At 45.5% G+C, this 26,778-nt stretch overlaps 1 protein-coding gene across 1 annotated transcript in view; it reads right to left on the reverse strand.

The window, feature by feature from the left end:
• DNAH3 (dynein axonemal heavy chain 3) overlaps positions 1 to 26,778 on the reverse strand; it is a 329,266-nt gene that overhangs the window by 45,332 nt on the left and 257,156 nt on the right. Inside the window, exons 12-13 of the mRNA XM_068244819.1 lie at positions 25,682 to 25,787; positions 11,573 to 11,751 (exon numbers count right to left, since the gene is read on the reverse strand). Coding sequence (XP_068100920.1) covers positions 11,573 to 11,751; positions 25,682 to 25,787 — 285 coding nt within the window. The remainder of the gene's footprint in view (positions 1 to 11,572; positions 11,752 to 25,681; positions 25,788 to 26,778) is intronic.

The raw sequence follows: 26,778 nt of genomic DNA on the forward strand, positions 1-26,778 counted from the left end.
ATATTCTGTTGCCAAACTCTGCATGTCTTTATTATCTGTCCGTGTGTTGCCGACCTGGCTTGCCCGACCTCGAGAGCTATCTCCCTACCTTAGAAATAGTTCACAGATCATTAGTGACACTTTCCTATTGGTGTCACTAACGCTCTGGTCCTTCCATCTCCTGGCCTGGCTCCTCCCTTCGGGAGATTCTCAGGTACTGGAAGGCACTTGTTCTCTTTTGCAGTATAGCCTACTGCTCTGATACCTGTTCTCCAGGTATTGCTCTCAAAGTATTTACTGTTGTACCAAAACACTCATATCTCTCCGGTGTCCAGAGGTTAGTGATATATCTGATTATCGGTGATACTGCAAATCATCAATAATCGGGTATATATCTGTATTCTTGGTGATACTGCAGATCACCAATAATCAGACCCTCTCTGTGTTACACCGATCGTTACATTTTGCCTCTGATATTTAACATGAAAAGTAGGAAAATGTTTACACAGCTACTTATATATTATTTGCACAACGTCATTTTAGAACACTTGGGTATCGATAGTATTCCTTTAAGGGAAACGTGCACTGACCATTTGTAAAAACAAAAGGAGATCAAGAGCCCACAATAGTGTAGTATGTCAAGTCACGGTAAATGGAATAAAATCAATGTGAATTAATAATCACAAGGGAACCAATGTATAGGCAGGTGGGTAGATGAAACTTGACCCCACTTAAATGTGAAAGAATACTCACAAGGAAGGGTTACCGCTAAGGGAATCAATGTATAGGCAAATGAGTAGATTAAACATGACCCCACTTGGGTTAAGAAGTCGCTCTCTGCAGATCGGAAAATAGGCATACACCACTCCATCAATGGTGGACAAACTTATAGTTAATAAGACAAAACAGAGGCACCAGGAAGAATAAAATACATTATAAACAGTTTAAAAATGGGAGGTAGTGGTGGACTTACCTCTCCACTGGAGACTCAAATTGTCTGATTCAGGCAAAATGTTATTGTGTACTCCACACAACAATGCAACGTGTTTTGCAGGTATTTCACCTGCTTCTTCAGGCAATTAATAAAAGCAACTAAGAGGGTTAAAACAATAAGCTAAGAGTTCGATACCAAAATAAATGCTATATCTAATTTTAAACAGTTTTTAGTGTACTTTATTCTTCCTGGCGCCTCTGTTTCGTTCTATTACATTTTCAATGTGCATGCACATGAACAAGAAGCACTCTGCCAACAGTTATGGATGCTATATAGGGATCCTGCAAAAAGAAGGACACTGCTTTATCCTCTGCAGCTTGGAACCTTGTCATGCCTCATCTAGAGCTACAGTCTTATCATTTACTTGTTTGTGATTTGGCTTGTTTCCGGGCCTTATTTTTTCTCTACCTGTCCTGACCTTAGGCTGAACCTGTAACGATTGTTGATTACTTACCTCACCTTCGCATCCTACGCCGGCTCGGCTCCTGTAAGGACGGCGGAGGGTAACGATCACTCTTTACCCTCCAGCTGCTGAGTCCCACACTGCTCCTCGCTTTCTCTTCTCATGGCGGAGGATGCCAACCCGATGGACTTCTGGGTTCAGGAGTCCTCTATTGCTAGGAGTGCGCACATGCGCCTCTCCTCCTTCTAGTCCAGTGGAGGTCGTGGTACTACAATCTCCTAATTGAGAGCCAGGGTATTTAAACACTGCACTTTCACAGATGGATGCTGTTGCATCCCTGGTCACAGCCACGGCGTTCTGTCACCGTTCTCCCCCTCCCTCTCAACCAGGCTCCCTTTCAGGATTTCCCTTTGGATTACCCCTTTTGGCCTTACCTCGTTGGCTTTCCCTTTTTGCTCCTAGCTAGTATGCCTGAGCCTACCTAATTGTAACGATGGGTGTCAACACGCAGAGAGAATCTGATTACTGGTGATCTGCAGAATCACCCGTAATGCAGATATACACCAGATTATGGATGATCTGCAGTATCACCAATAATCCGGGTATGTCTAACCTCTGGACACCAGTATAATGTGAGTGTTTGGTGTAACAGTACAACTCTAAGCATAGACCAACAGGGACCCCGGTGGCCTGAGTGACTTAAGGAATACTCCCCTGACTGTGGGGAATATTCCTGTAGCCTGTGGACTCCCTAGGAGAGGGACCCAGGCTGGGTTGCAGGAAGCCCTGCTGCTAATATGAACAGACTTGGTCTAACTAGGTGTGAGGGCCTATTCTCTATGCCCTGGAATCGGGCTAAGGCAAATATACATACAATACAATCCTAGCTCTGGGTGTGAGGTCCGTGATCACAACACCCTGGAACTAGTCTAGAGCATAACATAGAATTGACACAGTATCCTAGTCTTGGGTGTGAGGTCCGTAGTCACAACACCCTGGAACTGGTCTAAAGCATAACATAGAACAGACACAGTATCCTAGTCTTGGGTGTGAGGTCCGTAGTCACAACACCCTGGAACTGGTCTAAAGCATAACATAGAACTGACACAGTATCCTAGTCTTGGGTGTGAGGTCCGCAGTCACAACACCCTGGAACTGGTCTAAAGCATAACAGTAAAACCACAAGAGTAATCTAGCTCAGTGTGAATCCCCAGGTCCACCTGGCTCGTAACACACTGTAGGATCTGACTGTGGTCTGTGTGCCAACACATAAGCATTCGCGACGGCAGACAATGTGAGACTGAAGGACAAGCAGCTATATAGTGCAGCGCAGATCAGCGCCGCCCATTCTGGGATCAGCTGACCAGTAGAGTCAGCTGACCCCTCTCTGCTTCCCATAAAGCTTCTGCCTCTCGGCACGCGCGCGCGTATTCCTCAGCCTATGTGCACAGGAAGGCTGAACCACATCAGACACATGTCGCCGCGCAGAAACCGCCGGGCTGAATGCGGAACTAGCCGCCGCGCCGTCAGAGCACGCGGCGGCTTTTCCGCAATCCTTCACAGTACCCCCCCCCCCCCCGAGGAGTGGAATCCGAACACTTCCCACCAGGCTTCCCAGGATGTAAGTCATGGAACTCTTTCCTTAACTCCTCTGCGTGAATGCGACATTCTGGCACCCAAGTCTTATCCTCCACACCATAACCTTTTCAATGCACCAGATACTGCACGGAGTTCTGCACTAGCCGAGAGTCCAGTATTTTTCAACCTCATACTCAGGTTGATCATCAATCAACACGGGGGGGGGGGGGCAAATATACATACAAGCGGAATCCACCTGTACTGCCGGCTTGAGCAATGACACGTGGAAAGATCTTACACCTCGCATACTGGTAGGAAGATCTACAGCATAAGTGACAGCTTTAATCTTTTTGGTCACTGGAAATGGCCCCACAAACCTAGGCCCCAATTTAGGTGACAGTTGTTTCAGTGCCAGGTGTCGCGTAGACACCCAGACCAAATCTCCTGGTGAAAAGTCCCATTCAGTAGACCGTCTTTTGTCCGCCTGTTTTTTCTGAGACTTGAATGCCTTCCCCAAATTTGTTTTCACCATAGCCCAAATCTGTTTTAACGCCCCCTGCCAATCCTCTAATGCTGGGAAAGGAGTAGATGCCACTGGCAAAGGAGCAAACTTAGGTGACCTTCCCGACACCAGCTGAAATGGGGAAAACCCAAAGGAAGAACTTTTCAGATTGTTGTGTGCAAACTCCGCAAAAGGCAAAAACTTAACCCAGTCGGTTTGCGCATCAGCCACATAACATCTGAGAAACTGTTCCATGGATTGGTTGACTCGTTCAGTCTGGCCATTTGTCTGCGGGTGGTAGCCTGATGAAAACGAAAGATTGATGCCCATTAGATGACAAAATGCCCTCCAGAACTTAGAAACGAATTGGACTCCCCTATCTGACACCACATTCTCCGGAATGCCATGCAGCCGGAAAATGTGCTGGATGAAGAGATTAGCCAGCTCCTGGGCTGAGGGGAGTCCTTTCAGAGGGACAAAATGGGCCATCTTGCTGAATCTGTCTACCACCACCCAAATGACAGACATGCCTTCTGACTTGGGGAGTTCACCCACAAAATCCATGGACAGATGAGTCCACGGTTCATTTGGCACTGGCAAAGGCTGCAAAGTTCCCACTGGTGCCTGACGGGAAGGTTTACTCCTAGCACACACAGCACACTCTCTCACAAACTCCTTACAGTCCGTGGCTAAAGATCGCCACCATGAACACCTGGCAAGGAGATCCTGTGTCCTGGTGGCCCCTGGATGACCAGCATTCTTATGAGAATGAAATAACTGTAAGAGCTATAGTCGAAAAGGCAGGGGCACAAACAACACTCCCTCAGGCTTTCCTTCAGGAACATCCTGCTGATATGGGGCCAGTGTGGCAGCCCAATCCTTCCAGGTTTCTGTGACTGCCAAAACCACCTTCCGAGGCAGAATAGTCTCGGGTGCTGAGGGCTGTGCCGTCTCAGGCTCGAAACACCTGGACAAGGCATCAGCCTTAACGTTTTTACTACCAGTAGTGTACGTAATTACAAAATTGAATCTGGAAAAGAACAGTGACCACCAGGCCTGTCGGGGACTGAGTCTCTTAGCGTTTTCTATGTACTCTAAATTTTTATGGTCCGTGTAAACTGTGATAATGTGTTCTGCTCCCTCTAGCCAATGTCGCCATTCCTCAAAGGCTAACTTGATGGCCAGGAGTTCTCGGTTACCTATATCGTAGTTTCTCTCTGCTGGGGAAAACCTACGAGAGAAGTAGGCACATGGGTGAAGCTTACCCTGCAAACCAGAACGCTGAGACAGCACAGCCCCCACCCCCACCTCTGAGGCATCAACCTCCAGTATGAAAGGGAAGGTGACATCAAGGTGTCTCAAAATAGGTGCAGAACAAAACAGTTTCTTCAGAGTGTCAAAGGCCATAAGAGCCTCCTCGGACCAGTGGTAAGTATCAGCCCCTTTCTTGGTAAGACTGGTGAGGGGCGCGACCACTGTAGAGTACCACTTTATAAATCTCCTGTAGTAATTTGCAAAACCCAGGAATCTCTGGATGGCCTTCAAACCCAGAGGCTGCGGCCAGTCCAGCACCACAGAGACCTTCCCAGGATCCATAGATAGGCCCGAGGTGGATATTACATACCCCAAGAAAGCAACAGAGGTCACCTCAAAAATACACTTTTCCAGTTTGGCATACAATTGATTTTGTTTTAGTCTTTCCAGCACGAACTTGACATGTCTCCGATGCTCTGAAAGAGTGGCTGAAAAGATCAGTATATCATCGAGATATACCAAGGCAAATTTACCCAAAATCGGTCTAAAGACCTCGTTAATCAGCTCTTGGAAGACGGCCTGAGTGTTGCATAACCCGAAGGGCATCACCAGATACTCGTAATGCCCATCGGGTGTATTAAAGGCCGTCTTCCACTCATCACCGTCCCTGATACGTACAAGGTTGTATGCACCCCTCAAGTCCAATTTCGAGAAAATTTTAGCATTGGTGATCTGAGAAAATAAATCGTCAATCAGAGGCAGGGGGTAACGATTTTTTACTGTGATCTTGTTTAGGCTCCGATAGTCAATGCAGGGACGTAGGCCCCCATCTTTTTTCTTGCCAAAAAAGAACCCGGCCCCCGCAGGTGACCGAGAGGGGCGGATAAAACCCTTAGCTAAATTTTCTTTGATGTATTCTTGCATTGCCAATTTCTCTGGCCCGGACAAGTTATATAGATGACCCCTAGGGGGCATACAACCAGATCTTAAGTCTATCGGACAATCAAAGGGACGGTGAGGAGGCAGTCTATCTGCTGCCTTAGGACAAAATACATCAGCAAATTCTTTATACTGCTCTGGCAATCCTTCCACCTGAATACTGGTGTTACCCATGGTTACCTTCGCCAAACAATGATGATGGCAGCGGCTAGACCAGCTCGTTAGCTGACCAGAGGCCCAATCAATCTGAGGGGTGTGAAGTCGTAACCATGGCAGGCCAAGGATAACCGTGGAAGTTACCATCCATAACACAAAAAACTGCAGACTCTCTCTATGTAAAACCCCTATGGTGACCCCCAACTCTGGAGTCTGAGACAGAGGGTATTTACTCTGCAGAGGAGAGTCATCCACCGCAGTAACCAACACTTTATGATCTAATGGGAGAATTGGAATTCCCAATTTTCTGGCAAATTCGTAGTCGATAAAATTGGCCGCAGAGCCAGAGTCAAGAAAGGCCTCAGTAGAAACTGACTGACCTTCCCATGAAATGATACATGGGAGGAGCAACCGATCATTATGAAGAGGTAAATTCTGCACGCCTAGAGTATTATCTCTGACTACTCCTAGGCGGCAGTGTTTCCCGACTTCTTGGGACAGTTGCCCTTTATGATCCTCCTCTGGACAGTACAAACAGAGCTGCTCAGCTTTCCTGCGACTCTGCTCAACCCGAGACAATTTCAACCTACCAATCTGCATGGGTTCAGAAGGAGGTGACGTAGGTGGAGACGAGGCATAGGAAACATCTCTCGCACTATTCCTGCCCCGACTCTGCCTCTGATATCGTAAGCGGCGCTCCACTCTGACTGCTAGTGTAATGGCCTCATCAATGGACTTTGGTTCAGGATATCCTAACATCAGACTAGATACTGCATCTGATAATCCTGACAAGAAGCAATCTAACAGTGCGAATGAGTCCCATCTAGCCGACACCGCCCACTTCCTGAACTCAGCTGCATAAATCTCTACCGAATCCTTGCCCTGCCGTAAAGTCTTGAGCTTCCGCTCAGCGGTCGAAGCAATGTCCGGATCATCGTAAATTATAGCCATAGCTTTAAAAAATTCCTCCACCGAGGTCAGGGCCTTATCCCCTGGTTGCAGACCATATGCCCAGGTCTGAGAATCTCCTGTCAACAGAGTCTTAATAAAGATAATTCTCTGTGCGACAGTACCTGATGAATTAGGTCTTAACTCAAAGTATGATAACACTCGATCTTTAAAATTTCGAAAGTCAGATCTGTGACCAGAAAACTTCTCGGGCACCGGCATGCGGAAATCGGTAACAAGAGGCGACCGCACTGCATTAACAGTCGTCTGAAGGGCTTGTATAGACCCAGACAAAGCATTGATCTGGGTCTGATGACTATCCAGCACGCTGATGCAATTCTCCACCGAGGTGGTGAATGCAAGCAGACGACTGTCAAGTGCGTCCATATTGTTTTGGTCTGCCGTTCTGTAACGATGGGTGTCAACACGCAGAGAGAATCTGATTACTGGTGATCTGCAGAATCACCAGTAATGCAGATATACACCAGATTATGGATGATCTGCAGTATCACCAATAATCCGGGTATGTCTAACCTCTGGACACCAGTATAATGTGAGTGTTTGGTGTAACAGTACAACTCTGAGGATAGACCACCAGGGACCCCGGTGGCATGAGTGACTTGAGGAATACTCCCCTGACTGTGGGGAATATTCCTGTAGCCTGTGGACTCCATAGGAGAGGGACCCAGGCTGGGTTGCAGGAAGCTCTGCTGCTAATATGAACAGACTTGCCCTAACTAGGTGTGAGGGCCTATTCTCTATGCCCTGGAATCGGGCTAAGGCAAATACACATACAATACAATCCTAGCTCTGGGTGTGAGGTCCGTGATCACAACACCCTGGAACTAGTCTAGAGCATAACATAGAATTGACACAGTATCCTAGTCTTGGGTGTGAGGTCCGTAGTCACAACACCCTGGAACTGGTCTAAAGCATAACATAGAACAGACACAGTATCCTAGTCTTGGGTGTGAGGTCCGTAGTCACAACACCCTGGAACTGGTCTAAAGCATAACATAGAACTGACACAGTATCCTAGTCTTGGGTGTGAGGTCCGCAGTCACAACACCCTGGAACTGGTCTAAAGCATAACAGTAAAACCACAAGAGTAATCTAGCTCAGTGTGAATCCCCAGGTCCACCTGGCTCTTAACACACTGTAGGATCTGACTGGGGTCTGTGTGCCAACACATAAGCATTCGTGACGGCAGACAACGTGAGACTGAAGGACAAGCAGCTATATAGTGCAGCGCAGATCAGCGCTGCCCAGTCCCCTTCAGCCAACCGCCGTTCGTTCTGGGATCAGCTGACCAGTAGAGTCAGCTGACCCCTCTCTGCTTCCCATAAAGCTTCTGCCTCTCGGCGCGCGCGTATTCCTCAGCCTATGCGCACAGGAAGGCTGAACCACATCAGACACATGTCGACGCGCAGAAACCGCCGGGCTGAACGCAGAACTAGCCGCCGCGCCGTCAGAGCACGCGGCGGCTTTTCCGCAATCCTTCACATTAATCTAGGATCCCGGCCTGTCAGTCTCGCTTGTCAGCTTGCCTGTCTCCTGTCAGGTACCCTCCATCATTCCAGTCACTGGTGCTGTAGTCCTGGGGGTCAAGACCTGGCAAGCACCAGGCAGCAAAGTAGTCTGCCACCCACTAGGGTTGATGGCCCATCATCCCTTGCCGGGTGCGCTGGTGAAGAACCGTGCTTGCTTAGACCCCATGCCCAAGGCTGCTCCTCCCTTGATACCAGTGACGGATATTTGCATAGCATCCTACTTGGGAGTTCCACCCTGCCCCACCTACCATTAAGATGTAGTTCCTATTTAACTGCTTCACTTATAGGGCTTGATTCACTAAACCATGAAAACTCATATCACGGCCACGCTAACGTTTCCGCGCACAATGTCGACTTTCGGTGCGCAATCGCAAATTTTCAAGTTCACGACTGCGTGTGAAAATTCGCGATTGCGTGCGGAAATTCGCAGTTGTGCGTGAAAACGCGCGCAAAAATGCAAGCGCGGCAAGTTATCACAGTTTAGTGAATCAAGCCCATAGAGTGGTCACCTGACCAGAAGAAGCCGCTGTTCAGCGGCAAATCATGACGGCTCCACACAGCAGCCCTTGCTCCTCTCTCCTCTTTCCATCATTGCTGGTAAGCACCTCCCACACCGTGCACTTTAAGTGGTTTTTCCGCCTTTATACTGCTTCTGGTTCTCTCATGGGCGGGGGGGGGGGGGGGGGGGGGGAGAGACCCGCCCCTCATTCCTCCATCACTGGCAAGCGTCCTTTACACTGTTCACATTTAGCAATTTCACTACTCTGACACTGCTCTACATGTGGTGCTTCTATATTCATCGCACTTTGATGGTGTATCCTCCTTGCCTCTTTGTTTGTATTTGTGGCAGCGCTAGTCTCCACCTTTTTCCTTGCACTTTCTTCTATTTATTTCCTATCTGCACTGACACTATATCTTTCAGAGATTCGACTCTGGCTGTCTATGCACGCACCCAGCACTTTTTATGCACTTCCTTAGAGGCAATTGATTATATTGTTTACGTTTAGAGTCAGGAGTGAGCTTTATCATGTAATTTATTGGACTTATTATTGATTCATGTTTGCCACCCACATTGTTCTGTTTTTAATTATGTTTTATTTATTGTCTGTGTAACTTACTAATAAAAGGCTATTTTCTTGGGATCTATCTGTTCCTTTGGTTCATAAACCAGTGATGAGATCAACAGAACTCTGACGATTCGCAAGAACTCTGATAGAGCCTTGATTTTGCTTGATCACTGTCTGCCCCAACCCCGGCTTGAGCCTTGACCATGTCATTCTGCTGCCCACTCTGACTCTGGCTTGTGCGATCCAAACACAAGACAGACGGAACAGGCAAAACAGATAATACAACATGACTGGGCTAGAAGGGGAGCCTAAAGCAACCCCCAGGAATTAACTATACTAGATAGCAATGGCTGACACTCCAGCAGTGTCCATCAGGAACAGACCATGGAAGGGAAATGTCCAGCCAAGCATTCTGGGAGCAGAATGCTTTTATAGTGCCAGTCATCAAAAGAAGGTAGGTAACGGATTTGCATGACTAATGTATGCAAATCCCTCAGCAACACAAGCTGCACAACTGACAGAAGGTCTCCTTTCCAGAGTCCTGCAGTAAGCAAACCTAAACAATGGTCAAAAGGCTGCCTGCCTGCGCAGGCAGCTGAGCGGATTCTCACACCTGTACACTAAACCCCTTGTTGACAGACTTTAGGAAATCAAGCTTAGACTAATTTGATTGCCAGCTCTAGAGAGTCAGACCATTAGGCCCTTTTCCATTGAATGGGTTCCATCTGAATTTTAAAGCACATGCTATTTTCTAATTACAAAGACTCTGCTGGAATAATGTAAAAAATCGTGATGAGCTGTTTTCAGAACTGCAACTTGATTTTCATCTAAACACAAATGCATTACCTGATGCATTTTTGGTGTGCTTGCCTTTGTGTTAAAGGAATACTATCGATTCACATATTTTTTTCAATTGTTACAGGAATTGTTTGGGAAGTGCTGCTAAGTACTGGTGTATACATTTTAGTAGCAACTTCTTTGTTTATTGTTAGCAAAATACATTCAAAGTTTACTGACGCCAAAACTGACAGCTGACTGAGCCATGAGGAGAGGGGAAATTCCCCTCACACTTAATCAGTTAACTCTATGTGTAGCTCTGTGTGTGACAGAGAAGAGAGCTCCCAACAGCAGCAGCTCCTGTGTCCTGTGTTTCTGACTGACGTGTCTGAAGAGAGCAGAGGAAATGTAACTAATTGTCACAGCTTTTCATACTGTTTTTGCTTTCAGAGTTTGATATGTTTGAGATTTGCTTTCTGTAGTCTGATATGCAACTCTGGCTGTGCATTGAAGCAGACACCCCTTCTGCAATGGATTTGTCCCAATATAGCTAAAGCCTACCCTCAATAAATTACAGCTTTTGCCTCTGATATTTAACATGAAAAGTAGGAAAATGTTTACACAGCTACTTAGACATTATTTGCAAATTGTCATTTTTGAACACGTGGGTATCGATAGTATTCCTTTAAGTCAAGACCCTTTGTCACCGAAGAGCGTGATTGCAAATGCACAGTGATTACAATTGTTTTATTTTCTACCCGTATTATTGTATACCCTGGCTTTCCAGCATGACTTCTATGTGATCATTCAATTTCACAATATGATTCATTCAGGTGAATCAAACTCTTGTGTTCTGTAAGATCAGACTGATACTTAAAAATTGTGTCTGACGAATCACTGATGGTATTCCCATAATGATGTAAGAAAGAAGGTTCAACTATATTTACACACTAACTCAAGAAATCTTCACCAGAGACTCCGGGAACTATGAAAGCAGCCACTGAGAAATGGAAATGCCTAAGAATTGTTACCACACAGTCAGTGGCATGACTCCTGGATGACCAGCACCTGTAGCTGACAGGAGAGTGTGCCAGGAAAGGGGGGCATGCCATTCTCCCTCCCTTACCAAGGCATCAGTCTTGGGCAATAGAGAGGGACTCCGACATATAGTACTAAAAAAAGGCTACTTGCCAAAGCTGCTGCGCATGATTGAATCATTCGGAGTGGACAGGCAGGTCATAGTACATAGCGACAATACACAGTGTTTCAATCAGAGCTGTGTCTTTACTGCAACATTCTTTGGTGCTGTGTCTACGTGAGTGACAGTCGGTTTGCCTTTTGTGTTTCACATGAACCATTTTTTAAAAAAAATTTTTTAGAAATCTAATTATGTCTAAAACTAAAGATATGAGCAGATGTATGTACCTCTTATTCAGCTCCCTGTTTTCATCCACTTCATACTGAATGAGTCGGTTCTTTAACTGTTGAGCCCTGGCACAGAGGTCTTCATTGAGGCGTAAAGCATCCAGACAAAACATGGCCAGGGGTACGGTGATGTGCATGGACGCAATCTCTCCCTGAAGCTGTGAGAGGCTATTGATTTTCTGTGAGATACAGAGCAACAGTTGACATTACAAGAAATAATAATATAATAACAAAATAACAAAGTCAATCCAATCAAATATAATTACTACTGTGTGTTATACTGGGACTCTGATTCAATTACATTTTCTCCTGAGTTTTCTCAGGAGATTATTTTTTAATGTATCTAAAAATATATATTTTTGGCACAGAGAAAGAGAAAAAGGTTGGTAGGAAAATTAAAGTCAGGCTCAATTTAATTTGAGACAACCTATTTTTAGTATATTTTTTTGTTTTCTAGAGGTGCATGTAAAAATGTAATAGGGCAGCTGCACAAGAAAAATTGTTGTGGACACTCAGAATAGGCCTGCACATGGAAGAGGGGTCTACGGCACATGAAAAAAGGGTTTAATGCACATGAGAGATACAAATTGAAGAACCGCGTACAGATGCAATGAGATGGGGGACTTTTGCACATTTACATGGAGGGATGCACATTGAGGAATGGAGTAAAAACTGAATGCAATAGGGGATTTTGCACTTGCACGGCTGCACATTGAAGAAGGATCTGGAATGAGATCGTGGCCTTTGCACATGGAGGGCTGCACATTAAAAAAGGGTCTACAGATGCAATGAGATTGTGGCCTTTGCACATGCACATGGAGGGCTGCACATTGAAGAAGGATCTGGAATGAGATTGTGGCTTTTGCACATGTACATGCACGGCTGCATATTGAAAATGGGTGTACAAGTGGAATGAGAAGGGGCTTCTGGACATGCACATGGACAGTTGCACATTAATGAAGGGTTTACAGGTGGAATAAGATTGTGGCTTTTGCACATGTACATGGGGGGCTGCACATTGAAGAAGGTGCTAGAGATGGAATGAGGTGGGGGCTTCTGCACATGCACATGGAGGGCTGCACATTGTAGAAAGTGCTAGAGATGGAATGAGATGGGGCTTCTGCACATGCACATGGGGGGCTGCACATTAATGAAGGGTTTACAGGTGGAATAAGATTGTGGCTTTTGCACATGTACATGGAGGGCTGCACATTGAAGAAGGGGCTAGAGATGGAATGAGGTGGGGGCTTCTGCACATGCACATGGAGGGCTGCACATTGAAGAAGGTGCTAGAGATGGAATGAGGTGGGGGTTTCTGCACATGCACATGGAGGGCTGCACATTGAAGAAGATGCTAGAGATGGAATGAGATGGGGGTTTCTACACATGCATATGGAGGGCTGCACATTGAAAAAGGTGCTAGAGATGGAATGAGATGGGGGCTTCTGCACATGCACATGGAGGGCTGCACATTGCAGAAGGGGCTAGAGATGGAATGAGGTGGGGGCTTCTGTACATGCACATTGAAGAAGATGCTAGAGATGGAATGAGGTGGGGGCTTCTGCACATGCACATGGAGGGCTGCACATTGCAGAAGGGGCTAGAGATGGAATGAGGTGGGGGCTTCTGTACATGCACATTGAAGAAGATGCTAGAGATGGAATGAGGTGGGGGCTTCTGTACATGCACATGGAGGGCTGCACATTGCAGAAGGGGCTAGAGATGGAATGAGATGAGGGCTTATGCACATGGAGGGCTGCACATTGAAGAAAGTGCTAGAGATGGAATGAGATGGGGGCTTCTGCACATGCACATGGAGGGCTGCACATTGCAGAAGGGGCTACAGATGGAATGAGGTGGGGGCTTCTGTACATGCACATGGAGGGCTCCACATTGAAGAAGGGGCTAGAGATGGAATGAGATGAGGGCTTCTGCACATGCACATGGAGGGCTGCACATTGCAGAAGGGGCTAGAGATGGAATGAGATGGGGGCTTCTGTACATGCACATTGAAGAAGGTGCTAGAGATGGAATGAGGTGGGGGCTTCTGTACATGCACATGGAGGGCTGCACATTGAAGAAGGGGCTAGAGATGGAATGAGATGAGGGCTTCTGCATATGCACATGGAGGGCTGCACATTGAAGAAGGGGCTAGAGATGGAATGAGATGGGGGCTTCTGCACATGCACATGGAGGCAGGCCCAAATTTACCTTACAGAAGTCTATAGGCACAGATGTCCTGGCACCCTAGACATTGCCCTCCATGAACCTACAAACCCCCACAAAACTGCACCGCAAGTGTGCTGGTTGTCCCGTCTCTCTTACTTCCCTTGCCTGTCATAGGTAGCTACATGTGCTCCTTAGTATTAGGTAGCCAGAAGTACCCTCAATATGATGTAGATAGAGGCGCCCCCAAGTATTAGGTAGCTAGAGAAACCTCAGTATTAAGTAGCTAGTGGTCTCTCTGAGTGAAGGGAGATCTTGTCAGTGGAAAGCCAAGAGCTGGGTGAGTAACCTCTCATTTACACTCTCATCAGGACTCTACATAGGGAAGGAGGGAGGCACTCGGGGAAGGGAGTGAGCGGCCTTTCCGTCACCAGGTGCCTGTAGGCATATGCCTACAGTGCCTTATGGTAAATCTGGCCCTGCATGGAGGGATGCACACTGAAGAAGGGTCTACACATGGAATTAGATGGGGGGATGGAATTATTACTCGGTATGAATGTTGCAGTATTTGGGCTGAACTACTAATGATTTTTTAACAGTTTTATGTAATAATACACTGTTTCTTTGAGAACAGAAAATGCGTTCTGTTGGTCACAATAAGGCAAGTCTACATGTCTTCAAGTCTAGGAGGCTATTAGCAAAGAATGTAAAAGAAAGTAAGGTTCATGAATTACTGTTCTGGACCACTTGGGCTAATTCATCTAGAAAAGCTGAACCGAATGTGATTCAGTTGCTTAGATCATACCATCAGCTTTCAGCCATTGAATGACTAAAAATACTTTTCTAACTGGTTGCTCTGGGCAACTGCCCTACTTTTCCCTCATTTTTATTTTGCACTTTGATCATGCAATGAATTTTAGACTATGTAACTCTGCAGCAGAGAAACTGACATGCTCCCAATGTCTTGCTGAGCGTAAAATGGTTAGGCGGATAGAAGGCCTTTGGGCAGAAGTAGTTAACAGGGGCTTATTTTACTTGCATCATCCAATTTAATGAAATTTCTCATCATCAAACCAATGGTAATACTTCACAATTTTCATCTGACACTTGAAACGCTAAGGTGCATGTGTAATGTTCAGATTTTTTGTTTTTTGAACTATAACAGCATGATTAAAATAAATGCATGTGAATGCAATCTACCTTCATTTTTCCAGCTGAAGATAAGTGGATTATCAGTGGTTGTAGATGACTACCTTTGATAAGAATTACTGTCACTCAAATTCATAAGCGTTTTTTAATGCACCAATAATGATGGAGCTGAATAAATGGATTATTACATGATTCCCAAGCTAAGGAAAAAGAATTTTAATGTTTAAACTACAAACGAACACTAGATTTTTTATGTTCCCGGGCTATGACTATGATCGTTTCTGGTGACAATGGGGTATATGTACAAAAGGTTGGTGAAATGAATGTGTGCAGATGGTGCATGTTAAATGTACTGGGTTTACGTAATTTACTTAGCCAGTTACACAAATAGCGTAACTTGCTGTATATGTGCAACACTTACCTTGCTTGTATAACAGGCAACATAAGTATTGCATGCACAAAGCCTGCCATGCTATTTGCAGAACTCCAAACATTGGTTACCGTACATCCTCTACTGCAATCCGGGCATAGTGCCGCTGTACAGTTCACATGTACACTGTGTAATCTGTCACTCAAAGATATTATGAGACAGTGTTTAGGGGAATGATTTACCTGCTTTATACATCACCTCCCTTTGCTGCAGTTCACAGTGCAAAGCAAACGTCAAGCTATTTAAGGCTTTATTGACAGCTTAAAAAGGATCTGTAACCCAGGACTGAATTGTACCCCAATCAGTAGACACATTGTTCATCTTAATGCATTTACCATCAATTGAAGTTGATTGCGCAAGCAGCATTACATTTTCAAAGATGTAGCGTTTAACGCTTGCGGCGTTCGCAGTTTCATTTCCTCCTAAGGCAGAAATGTCAAACTCCAGTCCTCAAGGGCTGAGGTCCTCACTGTAATTGTGGGTGATCTGCAGAATCACCAATAATACTAGTATAGCAGACAAAGAGCTGAGTGTGTAGTGATTTGGTGCAACCGTAACTTTAATAGTTGAATGAGACCTCACCAGAGGGGCTGGTAAGGTACTATCAGTACACTGAGCGTGCACTAGAGTACAAGCTCCAGCAAGCTGGAGAAAACAATATCGAGGAGGCCGAATCTCCCGAGGAGCGGGTGATTCAGGAAGTACTGCAGCCAAGTGATCACCCAAGGAGTGGGTGAGTCAGACTGCACTGCAGCCTAGGAGACACAATACAACTACAATGACAGATTACAAATTTGTAGTTGCAGCGCTTCAAGTTAAATTTTCTAGTCAGGCTGCAAGATATAAAAGGGGTTAAGCTCTCCACCCCTACGTTTTAAAATTCCAAAAGACAATAATACCTGCGCCAGATACAGTAAAATACCATACTTTTTATTTTCTATTTAAAATCGATAAATTAAAATCAATTATAGCAGCCTCCACCTGATAGACATTAGAGGAAGAATGACACCTTTGTGCTAATTGACATCATAACACCACCACTGAAAACTTCCTTTATGATTCCGCACTCTGGCGTTTTCTATCTACCTATACTTGGTCTATCAGGGCAATCACTTGAATAGTTCTCATCAGGGACAAAATCCTCTTATTGGTATGTTCAATTGTATATTTCGCCAGGAATATATCCAGCTTCACAGTCACTAATAGACGTTCTTCCGCTTTACTCAATGAAGATTGCAATGAAGCTGGTAAATAAAGTCATCAATACTTGCGGAGGTGCACCTCGTTTAAACTCACTTTTAGCGTGATGATCCAGGAAAGGGAAGAGGAGAGGGTCTCAGATTCCTCGTGGTTTAGAGACAGCGAAGTTCCTCTTTTCTCTCAGCAGTGGGGGGTCTCGGCCGAAGACTCACCCAGGCGTCTTTCAAACAAACAAACCCGGCAGGAAGTTTAAACAGTAGAGGGCGCTCTACTGTTTAAACTTCCTGCCGGGCTAGAAGAAGTGAGGCATGCCGGACCTGGAGACCAGAGCGCAGACAGAGCAGCGGTGACCGGAGACTGGAGTTGCGCCGGCGGAGCAGGTAATGTATGCGGGCGGGCGGGGGCAGCAGCAGCAGTACCACCACAACAGATTGTGAACGGTTTCAGGCTGAAATCGGTTCACAATCTGTTTGCAGTAAAAGTGGCCATACGATCCCTCTCTGATCAGATTCGATCAGAGAGGGATCTATCTGTTGGTCGAATCTGATGGCAAATCGACCAGTGTATGGCCACCTTAACAATGCCCCAAACTTAAATTTACAAGAGAGAAATGCAATTAAATCACTGAGAGATGATGAAAGGATTATAATCAGACCAGCAGATAAGGGGGGAGGGGTGGTTATACAAGATAGAGAAGATTACAATAAAGAAGCAGAACGCCAATTACAGGACAGTGAGACGTATATGCTCCTGAAAAGAGACCCATGTTTGAGATATCAGAGGAAATTGAAAGCACTTTTAGAGAAAGGGAGAGATCAAGGAATCCTCCTGGAAAGGGAATATCAATATATACTGTAGTCTCATCCCAGACTGCCAGTGTATTACCACCTCCCTAAAATCCATAAGAAGATTGATGGCCCACCCGGGAGACCTATTATCTCCGGGATTGGGTCATTAACATCGAATCTATCCGAATACATAGATAATTATCTTCAGAAAGCAGTTAATCAAACACGATCTTATGTTAGGGACACTGGACATATTTTACGTATATTGAATCAATTCGATTGGGAGGAGGGATATCTGTTATGTGTGGCGGACATTAGCTCTTTATACACGATTATTGATCATAAAATGGGGGTACAAGCGGTAGAATATTTTTTAAAGAAATTTACGGATTTAGCTGATCAACAGATTAACTTTATTAAGGAATCGATTATGTTTATATTATCTCACAACTATTTTTATCACGATTCCAAATATTATCTGCAGAGGGTTGGGACAGCCATGGGGACGAGGTTCGCTCCGGCGTTCGCTAATTTATTTATGGCGTACTGGGAGGAATTCATTTTAGGGGGACCTGAGGGCCCCGGAGCGGACCTCGTCCTATGGAAGCGTTTTATCGATGATACATTGTTTATATGGAAGGGGGGGGGGGGGAAGAAAAATTAAAGATATTCCTCGATTGGTTGAATGTTAAAAATGAATATAATCTGACCTTTATCTGTGAATACAGTGAGAAAGAAGTCAATTATCTTGATTTAAATATTTTTATAGAGAACACTACAGTTAAGACGAAAACGTATTTTAAAAAGGTGGACACTAATAGTTATATTTATTTAGAAAGTTGTCACCTTTTGAAATGGTTAACCAATATTCCAAAGAATCAGTTTGCAAGGGTCAGAAGGAACTGCACAGAGGTGACAGATTATGAGGAGCAGGCAGAAGTTTTGAGGAAAAGATTTTTAGAAAAGAATTATGATGCCGGTGAATTGGAACGAGCAGTTGAGACGGTTAAGATCTGTCCCAGAGAAAGTTTATTGACTGAGAAAAATAAAATTAAAGACAAAGAAATGCCACCACTCTGCATAAAAATGCAATATAACCAACAAACTAGATCCATACGGAATATAGTGGAAAAATACTGGCATATATTGCAACAAGATAAGACTCTAAACGGGATTTTAACGGAAAAAACAAAATTTGTTTTTAAAAAGGCTTCCAACATCAAGAACATGATTGCACCCACAGTCGTAGAATGTAGAAATGAACCAAAAATGAAATCAGGTTCCTTTAAGAGATGCGGGTTCTGTATGCCCTGCAGGAACACTAGATATGAAGCTCTGATTACTAATTTTACATCTGCAGCTACTAATGAGAGATTTGACATAACAGGTAGCTTGAATTGCACCACCACTGGAGTGATATATGTGATAGAGTGTGGCTGCAATAAACAATATGTGGGGAGGACTAAAAGGAAACTGCTATCAAGAATAGGGGAGCACATCAACAATATAAAAAGTAAAAATAAGAAATATCCCCTAAGTAAACATTTCCTTGAAATGCATGGAGGCAGCCTACAAAGTTTTAGATTTTTTGCTATTCAAATTGTTAATAAAGAATGGAGAGGAGGAGACTTCATTAAGAAAATGTCCAGAGCAGAAACGAAGTGGATATACACTCTGAATAGCTTGGCCCCGAAAGGGTTAAATTTAGACGTCGAGTTGTTTGCATTCGAGTAGACATAAGAAGAAACATAGAATGTTAGGAACGGAATTCCGTAAGGATGAAACGGAATTCCGTAAGATACCAACAGGTCAAGACACTACGGATATACATGCAAATTACGGAAAGGGAGGAGAGGCGGAGAGAAGGAGAGAGTATAAGAAGTGACTGGCCCAATGAGGAGTAGCCCTGAGGAAGGTAGGCGTGCCTACTGAAACATGTCGGCTGATTGGCTTTGAGAGTGGTGACGTCACCCGAACATCCGGTAGAGTACGCCGGAGGTCTGCCAATCTGTTGGGTCCGGATTACGGAAAACAGCGGGAGCGTTTGTTTGAGAGACGCCTGGGTGAGTCTTCGGCCGAGACCCCCCACTGCTGAGAGAAAAGAGGAACTTCGCTGTCTCTAAACCACGAGGAATCTGAGACCCTCTCCTCTTCCCTTTCCTGGATCATCACGCTAAAAGTGAGTTTAAACGAGGTGCACCTCCGCAAGTATTGATGACTTTATTTACCAGCTTCATTGCAATCTTCATTGAGTAAAGCGGAAGAACGTCTATTAGTGACTGTGAAGCTGGATATATTCCTGGCGAAATATACAATTGAACATACCAATAAGAGGATTTTGTCCCTGATGAGAACTATTCAAGTGATTGCCCTGATAGACCAAGTATAGGTAGATAGAAAACGCCAGAGTGCGGAATCATAAAGGAAGTTTTCAGTGGTGGTGTTATGATGTCAATTAGCACAAAGGTGTCATTCTTCCTCTAATGTCTATCAGGTGGAGGGTGCTATAATTGATTTTAATTTATCGATTTTAAATAGAAAATAAAAAGTATGGTATTTTACTGTATCTGGCGCAGGTATTATTGTCTTTTACAATGACAGATTACCCAGGGGGCAGGTAATTAAGGCTGTACTGCAGCCTAGGAGAACTGCTTTACCAGAGGAGCTGGTGTAGCTAACACCTCACCAGTGGCGAGGGCCCACTGATGAGTAGAATGGTCAGGCAGGCAAGGTTTGGCAACAGAGAGGTAAGTATCGGTACAAGATCGTGAGACAAGAGAGTAATCTGTAATCAGGCAGAGGTTCAGCAACAGGTAGGCAGATAGGCAAAAGTACAGGGTCAGAAAGCAGGATCAGAGTCAGAGAAATCGCTAAGAGTCATACACAGGAGATCAATACAATAAGCAATATCCTAGTATAGGTGTGAAGTCCTTGGCATCAACATCCGGGAACTAGTCTAACAAATAACGATAGCAAGGTAGCAGTATCCTAGACTAGGTGTGAAATCCTTAGCATCAACACCTGGGATCTAGTCTAAGGTCTGAGCGCTAACACGCAAGTATTCACGACAACAGACAGTGTGAGAATGAAGCCCGGAGGCTTATGAAGCAGAGGAGACCCCACTGGCACGCCCCTCCTGAATAAGCCAATCCTGGGCGCCGTGGGACTCCTCTGACGTCAGCCGACCAGCAGTTCAGCTGACGGGCTTCCTCCCCGCATAAAGGTCCCGTCTGTGCGCGCGCCCACGCGCTCAGGTGACCCCCGGCAAGTGAGAAGACTCCGTCCTCGGCGTCCTGGACGCTGGACGGACGGATGGCCGCATGGAGGCAGCTGCGGCGGCGGTGCTGTTCACCGCAGCTGCCTCGTATATTACAGTACCCCCCCTTCTAGGCGTGGGCTCCAAACACGCACCACCTGGCCTATCTGGATGCATCCTATGCAACTCCATCCTGAGCTCCTCTGCATGCATGCGAGAGAGTGGTACCCAGGATCTCTCCTCCGGACCATACCCTCGCCAGTGAACCAGATATTGCAAAGATTTACGAACTCGCCGAGAATCCAAAATTTTTTCAACTTCGTATTCTGGTTCTCCATCAACCACCACAGGGGGAGGGGGGAGGAGAGGCATCCACATACACGGCAGGCATCAAAAGCGAAACGTGGAATGTCCTACCACCCCTGAAACTGGGGGGAAAAGACACCTTGTAGGTAACATTATTTATTTTTTTAGAAACAGGATAGGGCCCTATAAATTTGGGACCCAACTTAACAGAGGGCTGCCTTAGGGACAAGTGGTGAGTGGAAATCCACACCAAATCTCCCGCTGCGAAGTTCCACTCCATCGAACGTCTCTTGTCGGCCTGTCTTTTTTGAAGTGAAAAGGCTTTCTTCAAATTTTGCTTCACCTTATTCCAGATGTCCCTCATGGTCTCTGACCAATGTTCCAAGGCTGGAAAAGGTGACGCCACCACTGGCAGGGGTAAAAATTTGGGTGATCTCTCTGTAACAACCTGGAAGGGGGAGAACCCTGATGAAGCAGACCTCAGGTTATTGTGGGCAAACTCCGCATAAGGCAAGAACCTGACCCAGTCGGTCTGGGCATCAGCCACGTAACACCTGAGAAACTGCTCAAGGGCCTGATTTACCCTCTAGGTCTGACCATTGGTCTGTGGGTGGTAGCCGGAGGAAAACGATAACTTCATCCCCATTTGTTGACAAAACGCTTTCCAGAAACGGGAAGTGAACTGGACTCCCCTATCTGACACCACATCCTGGGGAATCCCATGCAACCTGAAGATGTGGAGAACGAATAGCTCTGCCAATTCCTGTGCAGAGGGGAGTCCATTCAAGGGAATGAAGTGTGCCATCTTACTAAACCTGTCGACCACCACCCAAATGACCGTTTTACCCTGAGAGGGAGGCAGTTCACCCACGAAATCCATGGACACGTGGGTCCAAGGCTCCTCGGGCACTGGCAGAGGCTGTAAGGTGCCGCCAGGTGCTCGCCTAGAAGCCTTACTCCTGGCACAAAATGGCACAGCTTCCCACAAATTCCCTACAATCAGAAGCGATTGAGGGCCACCATACACTTCGATTCAACAATTCTTGGGTGCTAGCCACTCCCGGGTGACCAGCGTTTTTATGGGCATGAAATGCCTCCAAGACCTTAAATCTCAGGTGGAGGGGAACAAAAAGAACCCCCTCTGGTTTGCCCTCAGGAATTTCTCGTTGGAAAGGGCCCAGCTCTGATGCCCAATCCGACTCAACCTGTTCCCCAGAGGGTTCAAAATCCTGCTCAATGGTTTCAACCACTTGGGCTTCACTAGCTGCAAGAGGGATCTGCTTTAGACAGTGGTCATGGCAATATGGAGACCAGCTTATTAGCTGTCTGGTACTCCAATCGATGTCCGGGGAGTGCTTCTTTAACCACAGCATACCCAAGATGACCGTGGATGTGGACATTTCTAACACCAGAAACTGCATTTGTTCCCTGTGCAGGGCCCCAATCTGGCATAACAATACTGGCGTCTGAGTAATAGTGAGTGGAAGTGGAGAATCATCCACCGCAGTAATCTTAATCTGCTCCCCCAAAGGAATCAACGGAAATCTAAACTGATTAGCAAATTTTGCAGACATGACATTTACCGCAGACCCAGAATCTAGAAAAGAGTCTTGGGTTCTGGATGACCCAGCATCAGATTAGACACAGCGTCGGACAATCCTGACAAAAAACAGTCTAAGAGCGTATACTGCCCCCACCTGGCTGATACTGCCCATCTCCTGAATTCGGCAGCATAACCCTCAACGGAACCTTGACCCTGCCTGAGGATTTTTAACTTCCTCTTAGACGTCACTGCCAAATCGGGATAGCGTAAATTATGGCCATGGCCTTAAATAACTCCTCCACTGAGGTCAAGGCTTCATGCCCCGTAGGGAGACTGTATGCCCAGGACTGGGAATCTCCAGACAATAAAGTTTTAACGAACGTGACCCTCTGACTTTCTGTACCTGAAGAAAGGGGTCGTAATTCGAAGTATGATAAGCATCTATGCTTAAAATTACTAAAATCTGAGCGATGCCCCGAGAATTTTTCAGGTGGGGGTACCCTCAGCTCGATCACAGAAGGGGGAGACACTCGGATATTAGGGTCCAATAAACGGTTAACTGACTTAGCTAGTTGGTCAATCTGAGTCTGTTGAGCGTTCACCGTTTTAATGATATTCAATAACGGTGGTGGTTAACACGTCGACCCGTTGGCAGAGTGCCTCCATTATACTTCACTGGTCTGTTGTTCTGTAACGGTCTTGTGTCGTAGCTCAGATGTCTGATTATATGGTGATCTGCAAAATCTGCAGAATCACCAATAATACAGACGCTATACCTGATTATGGGTGATCTGCAGAATCACCAATAATACTAGCATAGCAGACAAAGAGCTGAGTGTGTAGTGATTTGGTGCAACCGTAACTTTAATAGTTGAATGAGGTCCCGTCTGTGCGTGCGCCCGCGCACTAAAGCGTCCCCCGGCAAGTGAGAAGACTCCGTCCTCGGCATCCTGGACGCTGGACGGACGGATGGCCGCATGGAGGCAGCTGCGGCGGCGGTGCTGTTCGCCGCAGCTGCCTCGAATATTACACTCACACATGTATGGTACAGCACACAACTCAAAAAGAATTCCATGACTGACAAAACCAAAATAGCACACGGTTAATTAATAAAAAATTCATAATTTATTAAGGACGTTTTGTCAGTCATGGAATTCTTTTTACGTTGTGTAGTTGCATTATATTTCTATGACCATGATTTTGCATAGGTTGCTCTACTTTTTGGTAGTGTATACATGTATGGTACAGCTCTAATCAGTTGACGGGACTGAATCAGGAATTGAATGGTTCATCAGGTAGATCACTTACAGTCAGCATGGGTCAGATGCAATGCGGAAGAGTGGGCGCCAGGTCTATGCCCCCCCCCCTGCGGACGTCCGTTTCGCACTGCAGGCGCTTGTTCACCACAATGGGGAGAGTTGGGGGCGGGCCGCTTCAGCGTGGATTACATACCCACATCACGGCGACACTTCTGCCTACGTCAGCCTGCCACGCCCCCAGTTCCTATGGCAACCAATGACGCCTTCACCTCATCTCTCCTTTCCATACAAGACTGCTCTCTGTGCACGCTTTCTAAGGGACTCATATCCCTACAGTCTAGAGCTAAGTGGAGTCGAGTCCAGTGTCCTGCTGCAACTTTGAAGAGTGCTGGAATTCCACTTTTCTTGTTTTGAATTGAGGTTCATCAGGTAGAGCCCATTTCTATATTTTTCAGTCCATCGTAAACACTGGCATGGATATGGCCCTTGAGGACTGGAGTTTGACACCTGCGTCCCAGGGGCTCAAAACAGGACACAACAATGTATCAACAGGAAACGATGCACCGTAGCAGAAAAGCATTCGAGCACGTCTAAATGAGCCTCTGGCAGCCGCTGTTTGAACAGGCCCTAACTCACTGCATGCAGTAAGTTTCTAGATAATGTGTACAAATATGTGCTCATTCCATAGGCACTGACCAGGATTTTAACCACTTAACGACCAGCCAACGCCGATAGGCGACCAGCCAACGCCGATAGGCGGCGGCTGGTTGCAGTGGTATTTCCATGGGGCCGTTCCATGTCAGTTCACGGAGGGAGTCTCCGTGAACAGCCTGCAAGCCTCCAATTGCGGCTCGCAGGCGAAATGTAAACACCCGAGGAAGAAATCCTGATCGCCCTGCCTGTCACAGCAGCGCCGTAAAGGAGATCGGCGATCCCCGGCCTCTGATTGGCCGAGGATCGCCGCCGTCTGATAGGCTGAAGCCACAGTAATGAGGAGAGGGAGGGAAGGAGAGGGAGGGCAGAATAGCGCTGCGGAGGGGGGCGTTAAGGAGCCCCCCCGCAAGGCACAAGGCAGCGGCGGCGATCAGACCCCCCCCCAGCAGGACATCCCCCTAGTGGGGAAAAAAGGGGGGGGAAGTCTGATCGCCCTGCCTGCCACACGATCTGTGCTGGGGGCTGAAGAGCCCACTCAGCACAGATCAATGAAAATTACTGAGGTCCTTAAGTGGTTAAATAACGTGTCTTATAACGAGCACAGTGGCAAATGCAATACAACATTCTGCAATGCACACATGTGAATTTAATCACATTGTTTTATCAGCCAGGGGATTTCCAAGCTTGCTTCAAATTTAAACAAAGACAATACGAAGCAAAAGAAATGTTGTTTTCAACTATCTTAGGCTAAGTTCACACTGAATCCATTGCGACGTGTATGAAAAATTAGTGACTCATTGCAAAGGGCGTTGAAACATCAGTTATCATGTCACCAGCCATTTGTAATGGGGGTATAAGAATGTGGAATCTACCACCCGCATTGAAAACCGCAGCACTCGCATGTGTGTGCACTCACATACGTGTGCACTCCTGTGCTTGCTGGAAACCAAGCGAGGACTGTAACCTCACTGGGATCATTTATTATCATCTACTATGCTGCAGAGAACATGACGTGTGGATCTGAAAGCCTGCCACTGGGATTTGTCATTCATCTAGTGTCCTGCTGAGGACTGTAACCTCACTGGGATTTGTAGTTCACCTACTGTGATGCAGAGAACAGTGGCAGCAAATGTGCTGTGTAACTATTGTTCTGGCCAGTTTTTTGTGCAGTTTGTGTGCAACAATTCCCCGCCTGTTTGCGTGCATCTACTGTGTTGTGCTTTCTCTTTCAATCCTGAGATCCTGGAGTTGTCATAGCGGTTTCCATTGGGATTAAAAGAACTAAATTAAAAAAACTATTTTAAGGGAACTGTATGTCTTCCAGAAGCATTGTCACCATAAAAATGATATCTCATTACCTTAGTGAAGGCCTGCAGAGAGTGTTCTTCCTTGAGAAAGGCAATAACATCCTGCTGAGCTTTCTTGTTTAAGAGGTCACTGTATCTTTTATAAACATTCAGGTACCTAAGGTATAAAAACACAGGGCTTTAGAGATGTCAATGAACTACGGGTCTCTTCTCCATAGTGTACAATTCTATTCAGTGATTAAAAAAGAAGAATTGGTAACTTACAGCAATTCAGCAACAACAAAAAAGAGCCTGAAATGAAAATCAGAGATAAAAGCCGACTTTTATCAAGAATAGAAACCTGTTAAATGCAATAGCTCGCAGATGTATGACCTTCATTACAACGAAAATAACCTATTTAATGGGATAAGTTGTCTGAATGTTCCATAATGGCTTTTTCAGAACACTTACAAAAATTATATTTACTAAAACATTTTGTAGTAAGTGCAATTTTGGAAGTACGGTATGATGAGAGTATAGTTCGCATTGAAACCACCAGCATTTACCAACCTTAAAAGCGTTGTCTGCATAACTCAATAAAAAAACTGATCAATCTGTTCCCATGTGTACAGTATATAGGGATCAATGACATGCTAATTTTTCCTACTTACCTATATGAAAATGTAAGGGAGGGATCATACTTGTGTCTGCGGGTACCACAAATGATTGGATTTAAGGAGAACTTAAAATCAATTTATTTTTATAATATGTGGCAATTGAGGTATGGGTCTTTAAAGAGACACTGAAGCGAAAAAAATTATGATATTATGATTTGTATGTGTAGTACAGCTAAGAAATAAAACATTAAGATCAGATACATCAGTCTAATTGTTTCCAGTACAGGAGGAGTTGAGAAACTCCAGTTTTTATCTCTATGCAAACAAGCCATTAAGCTCTCCGACTAAGTTGGTCGTGGAGAGGGCTGTTATCTGACTTTTAAGTAAGTAATGTCTTAATAAATTGTCCCCCTTTTTTCACTACGGACCTGAGTCTTGCATTGATTGTGCTAAACAATTGTGTAGGCCAGGGTTATATTTACCTGTGGTTTAAGGGGAATAAGGTAATTGTCCTCCACTCCCAATCTCTATTCCCAATTTACTAGTAATGCA

Source organism: Hyperolius riggenbachi, chromosome 7 (genome assembly GCF_040937935.1).
Source record: "Hyperolius riggenbachi isolate aHypRig1 chromosome 7, aHypRig1.pri, whole genome shotgun sequence".
Classification (NCBI taxonomy): Eukaryota; Metazoa; Chordata; class Amphibia; order Anura; family Hyperoliidae; genus Hyperolius; species Hyperolius riggenbachi.